This window comes from Haliotis rufescens, unplaced genomic scaffold, assembly GCF_023055435.1.
Source record: "Haliotis rufescens isolate VD_foot unplaced genomic scaffold, xgHalRufe1.0.p SCAF_26, whole genome shotgun sequence".
In the NCBI taxonomy this organism is placed as follows: Eukaryota; Metazoa; Mollusca; class Gastropoda; order Lepetellida; family Haliotidae; genus Haliotis; species Haliotis rufescens.
In genome coordinates, this window is record NW_025963957.1 from 4,057,324 (window position 1) to 4,078,193 (window position 20,870).

Sequence of the window (20,870 nt, forward strand, 5' to 3'; positions counted from 1 at the left end):
GGGTCGTCGGTGTCAAGCGGTGATTGATGCACGTGGTGGGCAAACCGATACTGACATTTTCTGAACCCCTGTGACATTAACTGCATCGTGTACGTGTGTCTGTCTAGGTGACACGATTAATGTTTTGAACATTGTGTACATTGGTCTTCAAACAGTGTTTCAATTATGGTTTCTGTGTCCTATTTTGAAACAATCGCATTATATTACATTTTGAAAGTCAGTGTCAAGTTTCTTTTTTTAAGAGTATATATCAATTTTAGTTATATCCACACAAATGACATCCTTTCATTAGGGTACTGTTTTTAACATCAGTGAAGGTAACAGAGCCGTCGGCCGAGTACATGGAACGTCTCCTTGCACAATTAATCCAACCACACGCATAGTTCTTTGGCGGCATGTGATTGGCGTTTACCAACTTATGATTACACCAAGCATTGGCACTTTTACCGGATTCAAAAATACCTTCTTTTGTCGTCATATGAATTGCAGTCACAGTCTTCGTGACGTCATAAAGGGTCACGTTATTCGCTCGCGCATATGCCACAATCCACATTCCGAATCCTACTCGTCCAATGACAATCTCTGGTACGCGATCCCACGGAAACAGGTGATTCGTGAAGAAGAAGTCAGAAGAACCCTCTCCGGGGTAGCGTCCACGTGATGCGTGACCTTTCACCTGACTGACGTCGGTGACAGTGACGTTGCCCTTCATGTCCACGTTCGTCCTCTTACCCAACACCATCACAGGCCGTGACCTCAATACATCCCTCTCCTGTTTAACAAGTGCCTGCATTGTGGTAAGCAGGCCATCGTCAAAAACCAGATCACCGTTTGCAAACCCAAATAGGTCTGCGGTTCCTTTATACTGTGCGATAATGTCATTGAACATGCCTCTCAGAGTGGGCATGCTGGTATTGCCACACCCTGTCTCCCCCACCCCCCTCACCTGCCACCCGGACTTCTCAGCGTTCAGCCTTGCACCCGGGTCGTCCGTCAGCAACACTGGTTTGATGTGCGTCAGCCAGGTCCGCCATGTTCCAAGCACACTACGCTGCACGTGCTCTTTCCCCTTTTTGTTAATCCACGTGGAGAAAAGCACGAGCAAGACATGCTCCGAGGTACCTGAGATTGTCCGGACTTTGTCCTGCTCTCCGGACTGTGGACTTCCGTCACGGTGTTCTTTCTTATGTGTGTCGACCAGCACCATGGTATTTTGTTTCATGGGCTTATTTCTGCTTGAAGCAATGTACAGAACAGTTGTTATCACACATGCCAACCACAACATTGCGACAAGCTTTGACCTGGTGATGTATCCTAGCATACTTGCTTTCCTGACTGACTGGACTAAAGAGACGTCTGTTGAAGGTGTCCTGCTGGGCTATGATATCCAGGCAAGCAGCTGAAACAGTAGGAACGGATTGTGTACGACTAACTTTGACTTTCATAATGACTGACGGTACAAGGTCACCTGGCCACCTCGGCATTGTATTGTTGTGAACCAGAAAGATATTGTATAGGAAATGACAACTGCAGATGAATTCATGAGTTAGTGAGTGAGTTGGGTTTTACGCCCTTTAAGCATTATTTCAGCAATGGGAAAACATTCCAGCATTTTAACGAGCTGGGGATAAACAACTGTAGAGCCATGTTATTCTGTGCTAAAAGTTACAGACCGCCGTCGTATAGCGGGGATATTGATGATTGCGGTGTTAAACAACAAACAAAGCAACACGTCGGTCGCCATGTCTGTGTGCCATTACATCTGTATTTATCATAACGTAACTTCTAACCAATAGTGTTATAGGTCATTGTAAATCCCATATGGCATACATCCTCGGTTATCCAGTGTACTATAGGCTTGCCGTGTTCTATCGTGATAAATCGTGTGGCTGAGAGGTATTTTTAACGTTATCGTGTGTATAAAATATATGCGAGGGTCGGCGCCAGGCAATAAATACTTATTTTTATGAAATTGTGTGAATGACAGTTTAAATGGGAAGGACAGAACAGTTTTCCCTTTTCGCGAAGACCTGGTGTCATCGATGATTTTTAGTGGTCCATTCCTATAGTTTTCACAGCTATTTTGCCCTCATGGAATCTGTTTCGTGGGATAATCAAGACTTGTATTGGCGTTTTACATTTACTATTGACATTTTCAGGTCAAAACGAAGAGAAAGAGAATATTGCACAAAAGATGCCATACTTTTAATTCCCATGTATTTGCATTCACAGAAAACGTAGAAAATCCAATGCTTGGATGTAAACTGCCGGGCAAACACCCGTCACAAATACAGCACCATCGAATCACCATTTCTTGATTGGTTCAGTTTTAGTAGACATGGGTGTATACTTTCTTTTGACCTGCAGTTTATGTGATAGTCAAATACCATCACAGCGACAAACATAAGTGTACGCCATACCGTGTATGTGTCGTTCTACTTAGGAACCGACCATTTGGTATCCTGGGGGCTGGGGTTTTAGCGAAAAAAACACCCCCCAAATTGTCCCCAACAATTCTTGAAAAACATAATTAAGCTTTAAACTGATGAACAAAAACATTGCCTACCACGAAAAATACATTGTCGCAACGTGTTTTTCTTTTTAAAACTTCAGGCTCATAACTTTGAATAAAAATATACCTGGTTTTGAAGCTGTCGCTGGAATAATGTATCGCCCCTATTCGCAACGGTCTTTCTGCAGCACATCATAGTGTGACACTATACAATCAATACATGACACGTCATATATATTCGTCCATCACATTGTATTTCAATGACAGCAAAACGACTATATTAGCCTATATGGGCTTGTCATTAAACGTACATACAGAACAGTCTGTCAGGTAAATATAGAAAGTTAACTTACATTTCTTGGTCAGGGAAATTAGACATGAATATGTGTCTAATCTTACTTGCTCATCAACAGCACTGTGTGCGTGTTACCCCGTTTGAAGATATTCTACTATCACAAAGATCTCCCCGGGACGATAGTTTTCACGTGAACTCAACGCCTAGGTTAGAATGAGCCATCTAACGCCATCGCCATAGGTAGAGATGTTCTACCACATGCGAGAAGAGGTCCGGGGTTAATATGTGTCCTGCGGGTGTCACGGTATAAACTCTCCCCCGTACAAATTCTCCCCCCGGAGATTTTATACCGGTACAGATTCTCCCCCGGAGAATCTGTTCTGAAATAAAATCTCCCCCGGGCGGATATATTTCGCGCCCCCCTGAGTATAAACTCCACGCATTGTGGAATGTGTCATCTTCCCGAGGCAAGAGAGTTAACTGACTATAAAAGTCCAGTTTTCACCCTTGCCGAACTAGGCTGGTATTATGGAGTTACATTTTGGCTGGGCTAACGAGTCTATGCATAGTCCAATCAAAATCGCGCACCGAAATCGAAATCCGGTTTGTAAAATGTCGTGCAGATTTCTGTCGATTGCAGGATTTGCAAAGCATGTGCACCGCCAACCCGTTGTCAACAGATATTTTCCGAGTCTTTTCATGTTTTTAATCAAGGTGCTCACGTGATTTGATGCACTTCGCTATGTAAGACCCGTTTTATCACAATATAGATCTTGATTATCAATCAGATCGTTTTGACTGGGCGCCACCATTTTGTTTGAAACAAATGCAAGTGATACGAGAGGTGGAATCTGATTGGTCCATAGGAGAGGCTTAGAAGGAACATAACTCGTAATAACCACTGGTGGCGCTACGGTCGAGCCCAGGAATTCCAGCCTAGTTCGGCAAGGGTGGAAACTTGACTTTTATAGTCAGTTAACTCCCTTGCCTCGGGAAGACGGGAATGTGTGGAATGTGAACTGAAGTCCATGGAACTGTGTGTCGGTTGTTGTTGTTAGTTAGAACTCGTTTGAATGACTTTGATGCGTGAATCCATATTCTAAAAAAAACCAAGTCACCATTTTTTAGGTTTAGTTTTAATACCAAACTTGTTAATACTATGCTCACAAAATTTCATGCTTACTTAGTTCTCCAACTTCTAAATGCCTATCAAAGAAGAAAAAAATACATGTGCTCTAACACATTGAAGAATATATCTATTCCTTAAGCCTACATGATCCTCAAAGATGTATCAATATTCCGAATGTGTTGAGGAGAATATGTGAATATGTGGAGTCGCTGGGATCAGGTTTTTGTATTTAGCATCCTTGATGAGCTCGAGGGCCCGGTGTATGGTCACTGTTCTTATTATTTACCATAAATACATAGACCGGTGAAGATCCGGGTTAGAATTAATCTTCAGCAACCCACGCTTGCCTTAAAAGGCGACTGTGCTTGTCATAAGAGGCGACTATCCGGATCGGGTGGTCAGGCTCGCTGTCTTGGTTGATGCATGTCATCGTATCCCAATGCGTGGATCGATGCTCATGATGTCAATCACTGTCTTAAGCGACATGATGGAGTGGCGCGAACCTCCTAGTACTGTCTCCGCCATGCTTGAGGTTTTGACACAGAGGTCCATCCATGGTCCGACCCAGAATATGTAGAGGGCGTCATGGAAAATGATAAATACAAAATTCTTTGGAATAGGCCTTTATACAGCCCCAGACCTATCCAGGCCAACAAATCCGATCTTGTCTTTTTTTGATAAATCCAAGAAAAGTATTTATATCATTATATTTTCTGTCCCGTTTGACACTAATGTGATTGACAAGATTCAGGAAAAACATGGCAAATATGCGTACCTCGCTTTCCAAAAGTCACGCTTGCATCCCAAGTACCAAGTTGTCCGACTCCCAATTGTTGTCGATGCCTTAAGTTTGGTACCATCCCAATCTGTTGACTGACACTGGGAGAGTACCCGGCTTTGCTGCCGGGAATACCGCCCTTCTGACAACCTGGGTAATGCAGAAGGCTGCAGTGTTAGGGAGTCAGGAATTGTTGTTATTGATCTTGTCACTTCTTCAGTATTAAAACTGACGGGCTAGGCTTGGACAAATCGGCAAGCCCAGTAAAGGCTTTTGATTGTCTGCTAACTCACACGTTTATGATGCATACCACTCCAATAACCTAACGATTACCCTAATTAAACAGAGACAATGTTTAGAACTAGATTCAAAACGGACAACAGACCTTAAAGCGTTGTCTCTTTTTAAGCAGTCAGGGCCAGTTGATAAAATGTACGCCACGTTTAGATGATGTTAGTTTGAGGAGTATGATTTTACGCTAATATTCCAGCAATATCACTGCGGGGGACACCAGATATGTGCTTCACGCAATGAACCTCTGTGGCAATGGAACACGGGCCTGTGGCGTAATGAGCGATCGCTTTAACCACTAGGCTACCCGACCTCTCTTTATAACCACTAGACGACCCCGCCTCTCTTTATATGAGACAGCATAAACGTACAGAATATGACTGTCATGGAAATTTGAACGCATGCATAAATTGAATATACAAGATCACTGTCACCAACCACTTCCTATCAGGGACATCACGACATGGGTGACAAGATCTACCCTCGGGCGTATCACGGCCTTGCCATTGTGCCAAGGGCGCATTGTTGTGTTTACAACTCACTGGGTCTGCTACAGTTATATAACAACGCGTCTTAATTGTTAAGTGTTAGAATACAGGCAAACTGAACTGTAGACAGTATTAGAAATCTTGTATATACGCCATCGTAGATTTTCCACTCATATAAACTGCCAGGCAAAAGAAAATAAACACCCGAGTTTAATGGTGGCTAAAAATTAACAAACAAGAAATGGTTGTTCATTGTGATGTAATGGATACGGGTATCATACACGGTATTGCATGTATCCTATCAGTGAGTATCTCACAACACGTGACGTGCACGTGACGTCTAAAGGAACATGGGGGTCACAATTTCACAGAACACCGTAAGGAGCAGAGTGAAGTGGGCATTTTCAAATGTTTATTTTCTTTTACCCGGCAGTTCAGGGTTCAACTCACTGTCGCAACAAGTCTGGCGACGACGATATTCCAATGAATCACTAAATATACTTGAAACAAAACAAAACAAAACGTTAGATCGGCGAAAAAGCCGCGTTCTGTCAACTCGTTTGAACTTATGACAGTCCAAAGAAACATTGTAACATAGTTATACAAACTGTAATCCAAAATGACAAAACCCATATTTCCATATTTGTAAGAGATCTCTGCCAAAAACAGCATCGATGGTACGATTCCGACTATATCATGAACATGTGTTTATTGAAATCAATCATTATCAACAGTGATGAAACCGTGTGTTCGTGAAAAGGTGAGCCTATCCTTCCCAGGCCGTCACGAACACATGCAAATGGAAGTCACTTGTTCACCTGGAACATTTGGTACAATTTAAACTAGGGAATTCAGAAAACATTTTTGTCACTGATGCGTCAAATTTGGAAATGTCCTTCCAATATCTCCCATGTCTAAGAATGATGCACACCGTACAATTTGAAGTAGCAGACATATGGGACTGCCAGTTTGTCGAGTCGAGACTTCCTTTAATCCATGCTTAACCAACTTCCATGACACACACACACACACACACACACACACACACTGTCCTTACACCAGAGTGAGTGAGTGAGTATGGTTCTACGCCGCTTTTAGCAATATTCCAGCAATATCACGGCGGGTGACACCAGAAATGGGCTTCACACATTGTACCCATGTCGGGAATCGAACCCGGGTCTTCGGCGTGACGAGCGAACGCTTTAACCACTAGGCTACCCGACCGCCCCCCTTACACCAGAACCAGCAGGGCTTGGAGAAGGCTACACTAGTGTTAATGATATATGTGTTATTCTTTTGTTAATGGGAGGCAGATACCCTACAATAGTAGAAATACGTCTTATAGCATAACCCCATTGGTTCAGTCTTGCAATGCGCTGTTCAACTGTTGGCCATGCCATTCTTGTTAAGACAAGGAGAAAGATTATGACCGCTACTATTTTCAATACTTCTATTTCGCCTGTGTCCGTGGCCAAACTGCACCAATTTGATTGTTTGTTTGTTTTTGTGTATGTTGTTTAACGCCACAACAAGCAATATGACGGCGGTCTATAAATAATGAGTCTGGACCAGACAATCCAGTGATTGACATCATGAGCATCGACGTACACAATTTGGAGACTATGACATGCATCAGCCAAGTCAGCGAGCCTAACCACCCCATCCCGTTAGTCGCCTCTTACTACAAACATATTATTGCTGAAGACTTATTCTCTACTCGGATCTTCACAGGTCGCAACAATGTAAGGAATACCACCATTCGCAGCTGATGATGCCTAGATATATTTTATTTTTTTATTTGTACAACAATATACATAGGTATTTCGTAATATATATATTTAACAAACGATAAGTTCATTTATTGCATGAATTCATCTATTCATCTGTTTTACCCCACCAACCTATGACGTCAAATGTACATCGTAGCAATGGAGGGGCGGTCGGGTAGCCTAGTGGTTAAAGCGTTCGCTCGTCACGCCGAAGACCCGGGTTCGATTCCCGACATGGGTACAATGTGTGAAGCCCATTTCTTGTGTCCCCCACCGTGATATTGCTGGAATATTGCTAAAAGCAGTGTAAAACTATACTCACTCACTCACTCACTCGTAGCAATGGGATCTAGCATAGTGATACGGATGTTTTGCTCTTGTCCAGCCATCTTGACTTTGTCAATAGAATGTGCTTACCCCCTGGATGCCAGAGGGACATATATGTCCTTCCTCTACAACCCTCACTTTGAAGTCGAATAAAATTCAAAATACATCACCAACACAAATACACTTCACAGTTTTGAATAAGGTGGGAAATTTCCTGTTCTGTGATATCATCCACTGGCATTTTAGGCCAAGCAAAAGTACTGAAAATGACCTCTGAAAATTAGGTACATTGTAAATGTCGCCATTTTTTACACATTACTAAATCACCATTCACGGCGTTATTTACAGCATGTTTTGAAATCTATATTTAGGATATTTACTCGGAGAAATGAATTTCAAAAAAAGCATATTAGTGATCACGGGTATCTGTCTTTTATGAAATCAACAATGATCATTCCAAAACGTCTCCGATAACCCGAGAATCGTTTCGAATGTTTTGGAAAATACGCAAACACGAACGCCGAAGTGAACGTTCCGCCATATTGGCTAGTGTTTACAAAATCACGTTTCAGGTACACCGGTTATGAGGCGCCTGTACATCGCGTATATTTCAAACTTAGCTGCGATACTTACATCCTTGAATTCCTCATACATTTTAGAATCAAATGACCAATGGTCTTTGTCACCAATACAAAGTGGCTGGATGAAATCAAGCAAAATATGTTAGGTGTGAAAACGAACGCTGTGCTCGAAAAACTGCACTTGTTTGAAATGTAAACAAAGAAAAATTCAGATTTTACACAGTGTAGCATTTTCTCCTATTTTGAGCTATCCATTCGTCTATTCGTTCACGATATAGGCTCAACATTGTCAGAATATGCATGGGAAGAGAATCGTAGGAAGAATTAGGGAATCAAAAATAGATACATTGCAATGATTTGATATTTTCAACAGAAACTGTCAAAGTTACCGTCCTGTGTGACGCCATGACTGACGCAAAATCACGCACAACGACAACGGTATTTATCGGAATTTCTGCCTATTTCGGTTCTTTTCAATGAAAATTATGACAAAAAATAACAGTACATAGATTGTCAGAATGTTTCTGATTACTTACATGTCACATTTATGTATATGCGATCCCTGAATCAACGAAAGTCCCCTCGTAAAATCCCGCGTACTGTTGACAGTGAACACGCCATTTTGAAAAAGTAGGTCACAGGTAGTGATGTCATACGTCAACGTTGTTGTACATATTTGGTAATTTCTTTGAGGTGAATGTCCTTGAATGAAAGTGCACACGATCATGTATCATGCTGTTTACAGTTTCAGTAATGATGTAGTTTTTGCATATGTTTTATACATTTTTTCACACTATTAATTTCCCTTTGGATATTTGTCAATGTTCAAAATGACATCATACGCAAATATAAGCCACAACATGTATGAACGAACCTTTGATAATCTCCTGTTTGTTTGAACATTGTTTACATAACAAATTGATAGGTTTTTAGTGTCAAATACGATGTTTCTTTCCTTTGGACAAGTGTTACAAGATGAAGCGTAAAGGTAACTGCAGCATGTACGTATTTCTTGGGATGTGTAATACTCAATATCATAAGTTGATATAACCAATGTCTTTGAATAGCTGTTTCATTTTATTTTATAACTAAACTTGAATAGATCTATATTACTTTAACAAAATGGATAATATTTTTCGGTAAAATATATGCACACATTTCTGAAATGTCTTGGTCTTGGAATTGTTTTTTATGTCGTTGGATACAGAGAACAGTGATATCTAACGATTCGCCAGGTGCGCGTTAGTCACAAACAATTTACGAATTATTCCTCTCGTTTTGCATTATATTATCAATGGTTTCATCCTTTTTTCAATATTGTGATCACAGGATAGTAAACAGTTTACTTTATTTCTCCAGGAATTGTAAAATGTATAAAAATATAACCCATGCCAGGTACCCCGTTGGTTCAAACGTATACGATTATCCTGATAATTCTATACCAATAGAGCTTTCTTCGAATCTTTTATTGTGTAAGAAATAATAACATAATAATGAACAAATATATATATTGTCCGATATTAAAAATAATTTTGGTTGTTTTGAAATATTTTTTTTTGGAATTTTATTACGTAAATTGATGTTAAACAGGTGCGTGTCTTGTCCAATTAAGATACACGTGAACTATCTAATTGTTTACATATTCAAGACATTATTTACTAGGTGAGAGCAGTCATTTTATGTTGTGTCGAAAAAGCGTCAAATTCCGTTCCACACATCGAGATTTTCCATACCATGCAAGAAAGTTAGGGGATATATATATTAATCAAAATACCAGTGTCGTCTTTTTCCGACGTTATCAAAGACATAAAACCAGCCATGACGTCAAAAGGAATGGTGTTATTTTTAGGGTATTTCATTACATTTGATGATAAGGCTTGTGCTCCATTAATAATGATGCAACATTAGTCAAATTACACTTACATAATCAGGAGAATGTTGGAATCTAAGGACTAAGTTATAGGTTAGATAGGGCCATCCATTTCTCTATTACCCCCTTTTTATGAAGTACGATTTCATAATTTCTTATGGGTATATTTTATAACTAAACGTGTACAGTTTCAATATCGATATTTGTGTTGGAATAGTTTGGTTCCTCCTGAACAAAACACCACGATAATACATTGTCCTTACCCACAGCTAATTCTCGCCAAGTGACCAGAGTTACAACAAACTAGAGCTAAGCATAGCGGAGTCATGTCCCCTTTTCTTTGTACGTGTGTAACCTCTCTGTCACCTTTTGACGTCATAGAGAAAAAGCAGTTTTCGTCATTTACGGCATGCTACTTTTGGAATTGGATGTATGTCGTTATACATACGCATATAACTGCATTTGATATGTAGTTATGTCGTTCAGATATTAGGCAGTATTTTGCTCGCTCACAGTTTCCGTAAAGCTTCTTAATTTAAAAAATGGTCGCACAGTACTTTTATCGGTGTACGATAAAAAGCGGAGAAATTTACTGTTTTTCAACGCAGAATATATTCTCGGACAACACTTAGGAGTGTCTTTTTTTAAAACCGGTTTGATATTTACTGTTAAATCTACACCATCAAATAGGAAATTTAATATTCTCCACCTCTGCGTAATTTTATAGCCAGAGGTAGATCCAGTGCCGCGTGAGCGCAATTCCCGCACCACCTTCACTTTTCCGATCTTAGGAAAATGTGCGTCAGAAAAATAACTCGGCATCCAGAGGGTTAAAACAAACTAATAGCATATAGCATCAATAAATACTCTTTTTTCAACGTCACTGCTATGAAGAATGTAACAGTTGCGTGGCGATACATATTGAAACGAACAAATTCAATACCTCTGTAAATTCGCTACCCACTCTAAGCGACAGCTAACTGTATCACAGCTATATCACTGAATAGTGTAAATCAGGAGAGTGTGGATGGTATTTAGTGGATGATAGTGTGATGCACAGTATGAAGAAGTCGGGGTTCGCACTTATACTGTTAACCCTGGGCGACTACTAGAGTGAGACCGCCTCCGTGGTCTAGTGGATAGAGCGTCTGCCCGTAGAGCGGAAGGTCTAAGGTTCGATCCCCGCCCAAACGACGTTAAAAAGATTGTACTTGTTGTTACCCTGCCTGGCGCTCGGCATTAAGGGGATAAAACAAGGACTGGTCGTTGAGACGAAATAGGGTCTAACGTTGTGTTAAGATTATTGCATTTATATAGTTACGTGTGTGTGTGTGTGTGTGTGTGTGTGTGTGTGTGTGTGTGCGTGTGCGCGCGCGCTCACGTGTCTGCTTGTACTAGTCCGGACTAATTCCGTATTTATAGTGCTAGCCCAATGAGATACCATGCCGCAATTTATCATGGACACGCAACTCGAACATTTTTATAGACACCAAAATTCCTCTCTCTATTTTTAGCCAAGATGTGAGATGTTTAAAATGTGCATGGTGGCCATTTTTAAAATGGCCGCCATGGCGGCCATAGGTCTAGTCTGATTGGGGTCGTGAAACAAATTATTTGCAATAGTAACTGTGTGCCAGATTGAATACTTATATTATCAAGTGCACAATTCTGTATAGATCAAGTAACAGCCTGATCCATAGAAATCCGATTGCATACATGATTACGTATTTCCGCAGGAATTTCAATAAAAGTTTGTCAAATGTACATGTGTATATGTATTACGTATCACAGCTGAGTAGTGTGCATGTGGTATCAGTATTTACATGAAATTAATTACTGTTTGCTCGAAAAAAGTCAGGGACAGATGTGTGTTTGCACTTAATGCCCATGGAGTCCGCTGATGAAACTAAGTTACACAATGTTGCAAGTGATCTGTTTTTTACTTCATTTTGGATTCCACAGCCTGTATCCAGGAGAACTGCTCACAGCTACGTGAAAGGCTTGTTTGCACTTCTCAAAGCTTTTAATGTGGCAAATGCCAACTTCGACATAAAAGTATACAATAATTATAAGTGAAGACAAAGTTGGGACCGAGTCCAGCTGTATTTGTTTTAGATAAGCATTCAAATTTACTTGTATACCTAAGAATAAGTTTTGAGATATCAGTACATTTTGAGATAACGGATTTCGAAATAACGACTGTAGGTGGAATATTGCTGAGTGCGGGATCAGCTTACATTTGACATTAACGAGTAAAACGTGGACACGACAAGCGAACCAGTGATCTCCAGTTCTGGACACTGCATGGCAAACCTCTGAACATTGAATGGCGTAGTTTGACATTAATAAGTAAAGCGTGGAAGAGCAAACCTCTGAACATTGCGTAATTTGACATTAACAAGTAAAACGTGGAAGAGCAAACCTCTGAACATTGAATAGCGTAATTTGACATTAACAAGTTAAACGTGGAAGAGCAAACCTCTGAACATTGAATGGCGTAGTTTGACATTAACAAGTAAAACGTGGAAGAGCAAACCTCTGAACATTGAATGGCGTAATTTGACATTAACAAGTAAAACGTGGAAGAGGAAACCTCTGAACATTGAATGGCGTAATTTGACATTAACAAGTAAAACATGGAAGAGCAAACCTCTGAACATTGAATAGCGTAGTTTGACATTAACAAGTAAAACGTGGAAGAGCAAACCTCTGAACATTGAATGGCGTAGTTTGACATTAACAAGTAAAACGTGGAAGAGCAAACCTCTGAACATTGAATGGCGTAATTTGACATTAACAAGTAAAACGTGAAGAGCAAACCTCTGAACATTGCGTAATTTGACATTAACAAGTAAAACGTGGAAGAGCAAACCTCTGAACATTGAATAGTGTAAATTGACACTAACAAGTAAAACGTGGAAGAGCAAACCTCTGAACATTGAATGGCGTAGTTTGACATTAACAAGTAAAACGTGAAGAGCAAACCTCTGAACATTGCGTAGTTTGACATTAACAAGTAAAACGTGGAAGAGCAAACCTCTGAACATTGAATAACGTAATTTGACATTAACAAGTAAAACGTGGAAGAGCAAACCTCTGAACATTGCGTAATTTGACATTAACAAGTAAAACATGGAAGAGCAAACCTCTGAACATTGAATAGCGTAGTTTGACATTAACAAGTAAAACGTGGAAGAGCAAACCTCTGAACATTGAATGGCGTAGTTTGACATTAACAAGTAAAAACGTGGAAGAGCAAACCTCTGAACATTGAATGGCGTAATTTGACATTAACAAGTAAAACGTGAAGAGCAAACCTCTGAACATTGCGTAGTTTGACATTAACAAGTAAAACGTGGAAGAGCAAACCTCTGAACATTGAATAGCGTAATTTGACATTAACAAGTAAAACGTGGAAGAGCAAACCTCTGAACATTGAATGGCGTAGTTTGACATTAACAAGTAAAACGTGGAAGAGCAAACCTCTGAACATTGAATAGCTTAATTTGACATTAACAAGTAAAGCGTGGATGAGCAAACCTCTGAACATTGAATAGCGTAATTTGACATTAACAAGTAAAACGTGGAAGAGCAAACCTCTGAACATTGAATAGCGTAATTTGACATTAACAAGTAAAACGTGGAAGAGCAAACCTCTGAACATTGAATAGCGTAATTTGACATTAACAAGTAAAACGTGGAAGAGCAAACCTCTGAACATTGCGTAGTTTGACATTAACAAGTAAAACATGGAAGAGGAAACCTCTGAACATTGAATAGCGTAATTTGACATTAACAAGTAAAACGTGGAAGAGCAAACCTCTGAAGACTGAATAGCGTAAGTTGACATTAACAAGTAAAACGTGGAAGAGCAAACCTCTGAACATTGCGTAGTTTGACATTAACAAGTAAAGCATGGAAGAGCAAACCTCTGAACATTGAATAGCGTAATTTGACATTAACAAGTAAAACGTGGAAGAGCAAACCTCTGAACATAGAATGGCGTAGTTTGACATTAACAAGTAAAACGTGGAAGAGCAAACCTCTGAACACTGAATAGCGTAGTTTGACATTAACAAGTAAAATGTGGAAGAGCAAACCTCTGAACATTGAATAGCGTAATTTGACATTAACAAGTAAAACGTGGAAGAGCAAACCTCTGAACATTGAATGGCGTAATTTGACATTAACAAGTAAAACGTGGAAGAGCAAACCTCTGAACATTGAATGGCGTAATTTGACATTAACAAGTAAAACATGGAAGAGGAAACCTCTGAACATTGAACAGCGTAATTTGACATTAACAAGTAAAACGTGGAAGAGCAAACCTCTGAACACTGAATAGCGTAATTTGACATTAACAAGTAAAACGTGGAAGAGCAAACCTCTGAACATTGCGTAGTTTGACATTAACAAGTAAAGCATGGAAGAGCAAACCTCTGAACATTGAATAGCGTAATTTGACATTAACAAGTAAAACGTGGAAGAGCAAACCTCTGAACATTGAATAGCGTAATTTGACATTAACAAGTAAAACGTGGAAGAGCAAACCTCTGAACATTGAATGGCGTAGTTTGACATTAACAAGTAAAACGTGGAAGAGCAAACCTCTGAACATTGAATGGCGTAGTTTGACATTAACAAGTTAAACGTGGAAGAGCAAACCTCTGAACATTGCGTAATTTGACATTAACAAGTAAAACGTGAAAGAGCAAACCTCTGAACATTAGATTGCCTAGTTTGACAATAACAAGTAAAACGTGGAAGAGCAAACCTCTGAACATTGAATGGCGTAATTTGACATTAACAAGTAAAACGTGGAAGAGCAAACCTCTGAACATTGAATGGCGTAGTTTGACATTAACAAGTAAAAACGTGGAAGAGCAAACCTCTGAACACTGAATAGCGTAATTTGACATTAACAAGTAAAACGTGGAAGAGCAAACCTCTGAACATTGAATGGCGTAGTTTGACATTAACAAGTAAAACGTGGAAGAGCAAACCTTTTGAACATTGCGTAGTTTGACATTAACAAGTAAAACGTGGAAGAGCAAACCTCTGAACAATGAATAGCGTAATTTGACATTAACAAGTAAAACGTGGAAGAGCAAACCTCTGAACATTGAATGGCGTAGTTTGACATTAACAAGTAAAACGTGGAAGAGCAAACCTCTGAACATTGAATAGCGTAGTTTGACATTAACAAGTAAAACGTGGAAGAGCAAACCTCTGAACATTGAATGGCGTAGTTTGACATTAACAAGTAAAACGTGAAGAGCAAACCTCTGAACATTGAATGGCGTAGTTTGACATTAACAAGTAAAACGTGGAAGAGCAAACCTCTGAACATTGAATAGCGTAGTTTGACATTAACAAGTAAAACGTGGAAGAGCAAACCTCTGAACATTGAATGGCGTAGTTTGACATTAACAAGTTAAACGTGGAAGAGCAAACCTCTGAACATTGCGTAATTTGACATAAACAAGTAAAACGTGAAAGAGCAAACCTCTGAACATTACATTGCCTAGTTTGACAATAACAAGTAAAACGTGGAAGAGCAAACCTCTGAACATTGAATGGCGTAGTTTGACATTAACAAGTAAAAACGTGGAAGAGCAAACCTCTGAACACTGAATAGCGTAATTTGACATTAACAAGTAAAACGTGGAAGAGCAAACCTCTGAACATTGAATGGCGTAGTTTGACATTAACAAGTAAAACGTGGAAGAGCAAACCTTTTGAACATTGCGTAGTTTGACATTAACAAGTAAAACGTGGAAGAGCAAACCTCTGAACATTGAATAGCGTAATTTGACATTAACAAGTAAAACGTGGAAGAGCAAACCTCTGAACATTGAATGGCGTAGTTTGACATTAACAAGTAAAACTTGGAAGAGCAAACCTCTGAACATTGAATAGCGTAGTTTGACATTAACAAGTAAAACGTGGAAGAGCAAACCTCTGAACATTGAATGGCGTAGTTTGACATTAACAAGTAAAACGTGAAGAGCAAACCTCTGAACATTGAATAGCGTAGTTTGACATTAACAAGTAAAACGTGGAAGAGCAAACCTCTGAACATTGAATAGCGTAATTTGACATTAACAAGTAAAACGTGGAAGAGCAAACCTCTGAACATTGAATAGCGTAATTTGACATTAACAAGTAAAACGTGGAAGAGCAAACCTCTGAACATTGAATGGCGTAATTTGACATTAACAAGTAAAACGTGGAAGAGCAAACCTCTGAACATTGAATGGCGTAATTTGACATTAACAAGTAAAACGTGGAAGAGCAAACCTCTGAACATTGAATGGCGTAATTTGACATTAACAAGTAAAACGTGGAAGAGCAAACCTCTGAACATTGAATGGCGTAATTTGACATTAACAAGTAAAACGTGGAAGAGCAAACCTCTGAACATTGAATGGCGTAGTATGACATTAACAAGTAAAACGTGGAAGAGCAAACCTCTGAACATTGAATAGCGTAATTTGACATTAACAAGTAAAACGTGGAAGAGCAAACCTCTGAACATTGAATGGCGTAGTTTGACATTAACAAGTAAAACGTGGAAGAGCAAACCTCTGAACATTGAATAGCGTAGTTTGACATTAACAAGTAAAACGTGGAAGAGCAAACCTCTGAACATTGAATGGCGTAGTTTGACATTAACAAGTTAAACGTGGAAGAGCAAACCTCTGAACATTGCGTAATTTGACATTAACAAGTAAAACGTGAAAGAGCAAACCTCTGAACATTAGATTGCCTAGTTTGACAATAACAAGTAAAACGTGGAAGAGCAAACCTCTGAACATTGAATGGCGTAGTTTGACATTAACAAGTAAAAACGTGGAAGAGCAAACCTCTGAACACTGAATAGCGTAATTTGACATTAACAAGTAAAACGTGGAAGAGCAAACCTCTGAACATTGAATGGCGTAGTTTGACATTAACAAGTAAAACGTGGAAGAGCAAACCTTTTGAACATTGCGTAGTTTGACATTAACAAGTAAAACGTGGAAGAGCAAACCTCTGAACATTGAATGGCGTAGTTTGACATTAACAAGTTAAACGTGGAAGAGCAAACCTCTGAACATTGCGTAATTTGACATTAACAAGTAAAACGTGAAAGAGCAAACCTCTGAACATTACATTGCCTAGTTTGACAATAACAAGTAAAACGTGGAAGAGCAAACCTCTGAACATTGAATGGCGTAGTTTGACATTAACAAGTAAAAACGTGGAAGAGCAAACCTCTGAACACTGAATAGCGTAATTTGACATTAACAAGTAAAACGTGGAAGAGCAAACCTTTTGAACATTGCGTAGTTTGACATTAACAAGTAAAACGTGGAAGAGCAAACCTCTGAACATTGAATAGCGTAATTTGACATTAACAAGTAAAAACGTGGAAGAGCAAACCTCTGAACATTGAATGGCGTAGTTTGACATTAACAAGTAAAACTTGGAAGAGCAAACCTATGAACATTGAATAGCGTAGTTTGACATTAACAAGTAAAACGTGGAAGAGCAAACCTCTGAACATTGAATGGCGTAGTTTGACATTAACAAGTAAAACGTGAAGAGTAAACCTCTGAACATTGAATAGCGTAGTTTGACATTAACAAGTAAAACGTGGAAGAGCAAACCTCTGAACATTGAATAGCGTAATTTGACATTAACAAGTAAAACTTGGAAGAGCAAACCTCTGAACATTGAATAGCGTAATTTGACATTAACAAGTAAAACGTGGAAGGGCAAACCTCTGAACATTGAATGGCGTAATTTGACATTAACAAGTAAAACGTGGAAGAGCAAACCTCTGAACATTGAATAACGTAATTTGACATTAACAAGTAAAACGTGGAAGAGCAAACCTCTGAACATTGAATGGCGTAATTTGACATTAACAAGTAAAACGTGGAAGAGCAAACCTCTGAACATTGAATGGCGTAATTTGACATTAACAAGTAAAACGTGGAAGAGCAAACCTCTGAACATTGAATGGCGTAGTATGACATTAACAAGTAAAACGTGGAAGAGCAAACCTCTGAACATTGAATAGCGTAATTTGACATTAACAAGTAAAACGTGGAAGAGCAAACCTCTGAACATTGAATGGCGTAGTTTGACATTAACAAGTAAAACTTGGAAGAGCAAACCTCTGAACATTGAATAGCGTAGTTTGACATTAACAAGTAAAACGTGGAAGAGCAAACCTCTGAACATTGAATGGCGTAGTTTGACATTAACAAGTTAAACGTGGAAGAGCAAACCTCTGAACATTGCGTAATTTGACATTAACAAGTAAAACGTGAAAGAGCAAACCTCTGAACATTAGATTGCCTAGTTTGACAATAACAAGTAAAACGTGGAAGAGCAAACCTCTGAACATTGAATGGCGTAGTTTGACATTAACAAGTAAAAACGTGGAAGAGCAAACCTCTGAACACTGAATAGCGTAATTTGACATTAACAAGTAAAACGTGGAAGAGCAAACCTCTGAACATTGAATGGCGTAGTTTGACATTAACAAGTAAAACGTGGAAGAGCAAACCTTTTGAACATTGCGTAGTTTGACATTAACAAGTAAAACGTGGAAGAGCAAACCTCTGAACATTGAATAGCGTAATTTGACATTAACAAGTAAAACGTGGAAGAGCAAACCTCTGAACATTGAATGGCGTAGTTTGACATTAACAAGTAAAACTTGGAAGAGCAAACCTCTGAACATTGAATAGCGTAGTTTGACATTAACAAGTAAAACGTGGAAGAGCAAACCTCTGAACATTGAATGGCGTAGTTTGACATTAACAAGTAAAACGTGAAGAGCAAACCTCTGAACATTGAATAGCGTAGTTTGACATTAACAAGTAAAACGTGGAAGAGCAAACCTCTGAACATTGAATAGCGTAATTTGACATTAACAAGTAAAACGTGGAAGAGCAAACCTCTGAACATTGAATAGCTTAATTTGACATTAACAAGTAAAACGTGGAAGGGCAAACCTCTGAACATTGAATGGCGTAATTTGACATTAACAAGTAAAACATGGAAGAGCAAACCTCTGAACATTGAATGGCGTAATTTGACATTAACAAGTAAAACGTGGAAGAGCAAACCTCTGAACATTGAATGGCGTAGTATGACATTAACAAGTAAAACGTGGAAGAGCAAACCTCTGAACATTGAATAGCGTAATTTGACATTAACAAGTAAAACGTGGAAGAGCAAACCTCTGAACATTGAATGGCGTAGTTTGACATTAACAAGTAAAGCGTGGAAGAGCAAACCCTCTGAACATTGAATGGCGTAATTTGACATTAACAAGTAAAACGTGGAAGAGCAAACCTCTGAACATTGAATAGCGTAATTTGACATTAACAAGTAAAACGTGGAAGAGCAAACCTCTGAACATTGAATGGCGTAATTTGACATTAACAAGTAAAACGTGGAAGAGCAAACTTCTGAACATTGAATATCGTAATTTGACATTAACAAGTAATGGCAAGTTGACATTGTTTGTGTAAACACAAATGCCCAAGTTGCAAAAATTATAGAACGCCCCTCGCATATGTCGGGTCACCGAAATGAAGCGTCCATTCGAAGCTATAACATTGAATCACTGAACTCCACACTGTTGTGTATTGCTTCGAGAAATCCAACCGCGCCGCTTCAAGCGGCAATCCCCGTCATCAGCAGCCGTAGTATGACTCATTATAAAACTACTGTCTGTTTGTGTAACTCGATATGGAGTTCATATCTGTATCCCAGATACGGCCCCCTCGGGACGTTCCCTCGTGTGAGGGTTAACAATCTCTAGTAATCCCTCTGAGACATGATTTTTCCTACACAACACACCCAAAGGTCGCTCATCATGGAATTAGTTCACGTGAAGCAATGTCTTCATGAATAGTAAACCCCTGGACATTGAATAGTAAACCCCTGGACATTGAATAGTAAACCCCTGGACCCTGAATAGTAAACCCCTGGACCCTGAATAGTAAACCCCTGGACCCTGAATAGTAAACCCCTGGACATTGAATAGTAAACACAAACACTGAATAGTAAACACCAGGACATTGAATAGTAATCACAACAATTTAATAGTAAACACAAAAATTGAATAGTAAACACAAAAATTGAATAGTAAACACAAACATTGAAAAGTAAACACAAACATTGAATAGCGAACACCCGGACCCGTCAAACACCTTAACAGTTTCCACTAAAACAATTGAAATAAGGTTCAAAATGTTTTTCAAACATTGTTGTTATTTTGGAAGTGACGAAAATGGTATAAATCAGTTATCACCGAACTTACCTCCAAGTTTGGGAGAACAGGGATGACAGGGTTCACTCGGTATGCCTCACGCGACTGTGATGTCTAGTAGCAGATTGATCCTGTACGCTGCTTATAGTGTGAGGGAAGACTATATCGACCATCAATAAACATGAGCGCAAACCCTCCTCTTTAGGCATCCGGCATACCACTTAATGTGTTGTGGTATACCGGCAATTGTACACTCTTGTGTCTTATCAGTGTACACAGCCGGTACAAGTAAATTAGTCACGATATGGCTGAAATGTTGCCGATGTGACTTTAAATATTAACTCACTCACTCACTCACTCACAAGTAAATTAGACTGGGATGTTTACAAAAAATGCATCGAAATTTGTGCTCATAAGCTTAGGGCGAAATACATTGTATTGATTTCTCACTCTGCAATAAACACATAAACAAAACAGCTGCGTGCAGCGATGTTGGGCTCTATGATTTCTCATACCACTGAGTCATTTAGTTCGAGCCTACTTGAACCCACTTT

At 39.2% G+C, this 20,870-nt stretch overlaps 1 protein-coding gene across 1 annotated transcript; it reads right to left on the reverse strand.

Moving 5' to 3' along the window:
• Positions 1-200: 200 nt before the first annotated feature.
• Positions 201-20,617, reverse strand: LOC124147309. Its single transcript, XM_046517987.2, has 2 exons — positions 20,368-20,617; positions 201-1,399 (listed from the first exon to the last, which is right to left on the reverse strand). Exon 2 carries the CDS (start codon positions 1,319-1,321, stop codon positions 257-259), a length of 1,065 nt encoding a protein of 354 aa, XP_046373943.2. The 5' UTR covers positions 1,322-1,399; positions 20,368-20,617; the 3' UTR covers positions 201-256.
• Positions 20,618-20,870: the final 253 nt, after the last annotated feature.

Excerpts from the sequence above, each read along its gene's own strand:
- LOC124147309 (XM_046517987.2), bottom strand. The coding sequence starts at position 1,321 with ATGCTAGGATACATCACCAGGTCAAAGCTTGTCGCAATGTTGTGGTTG.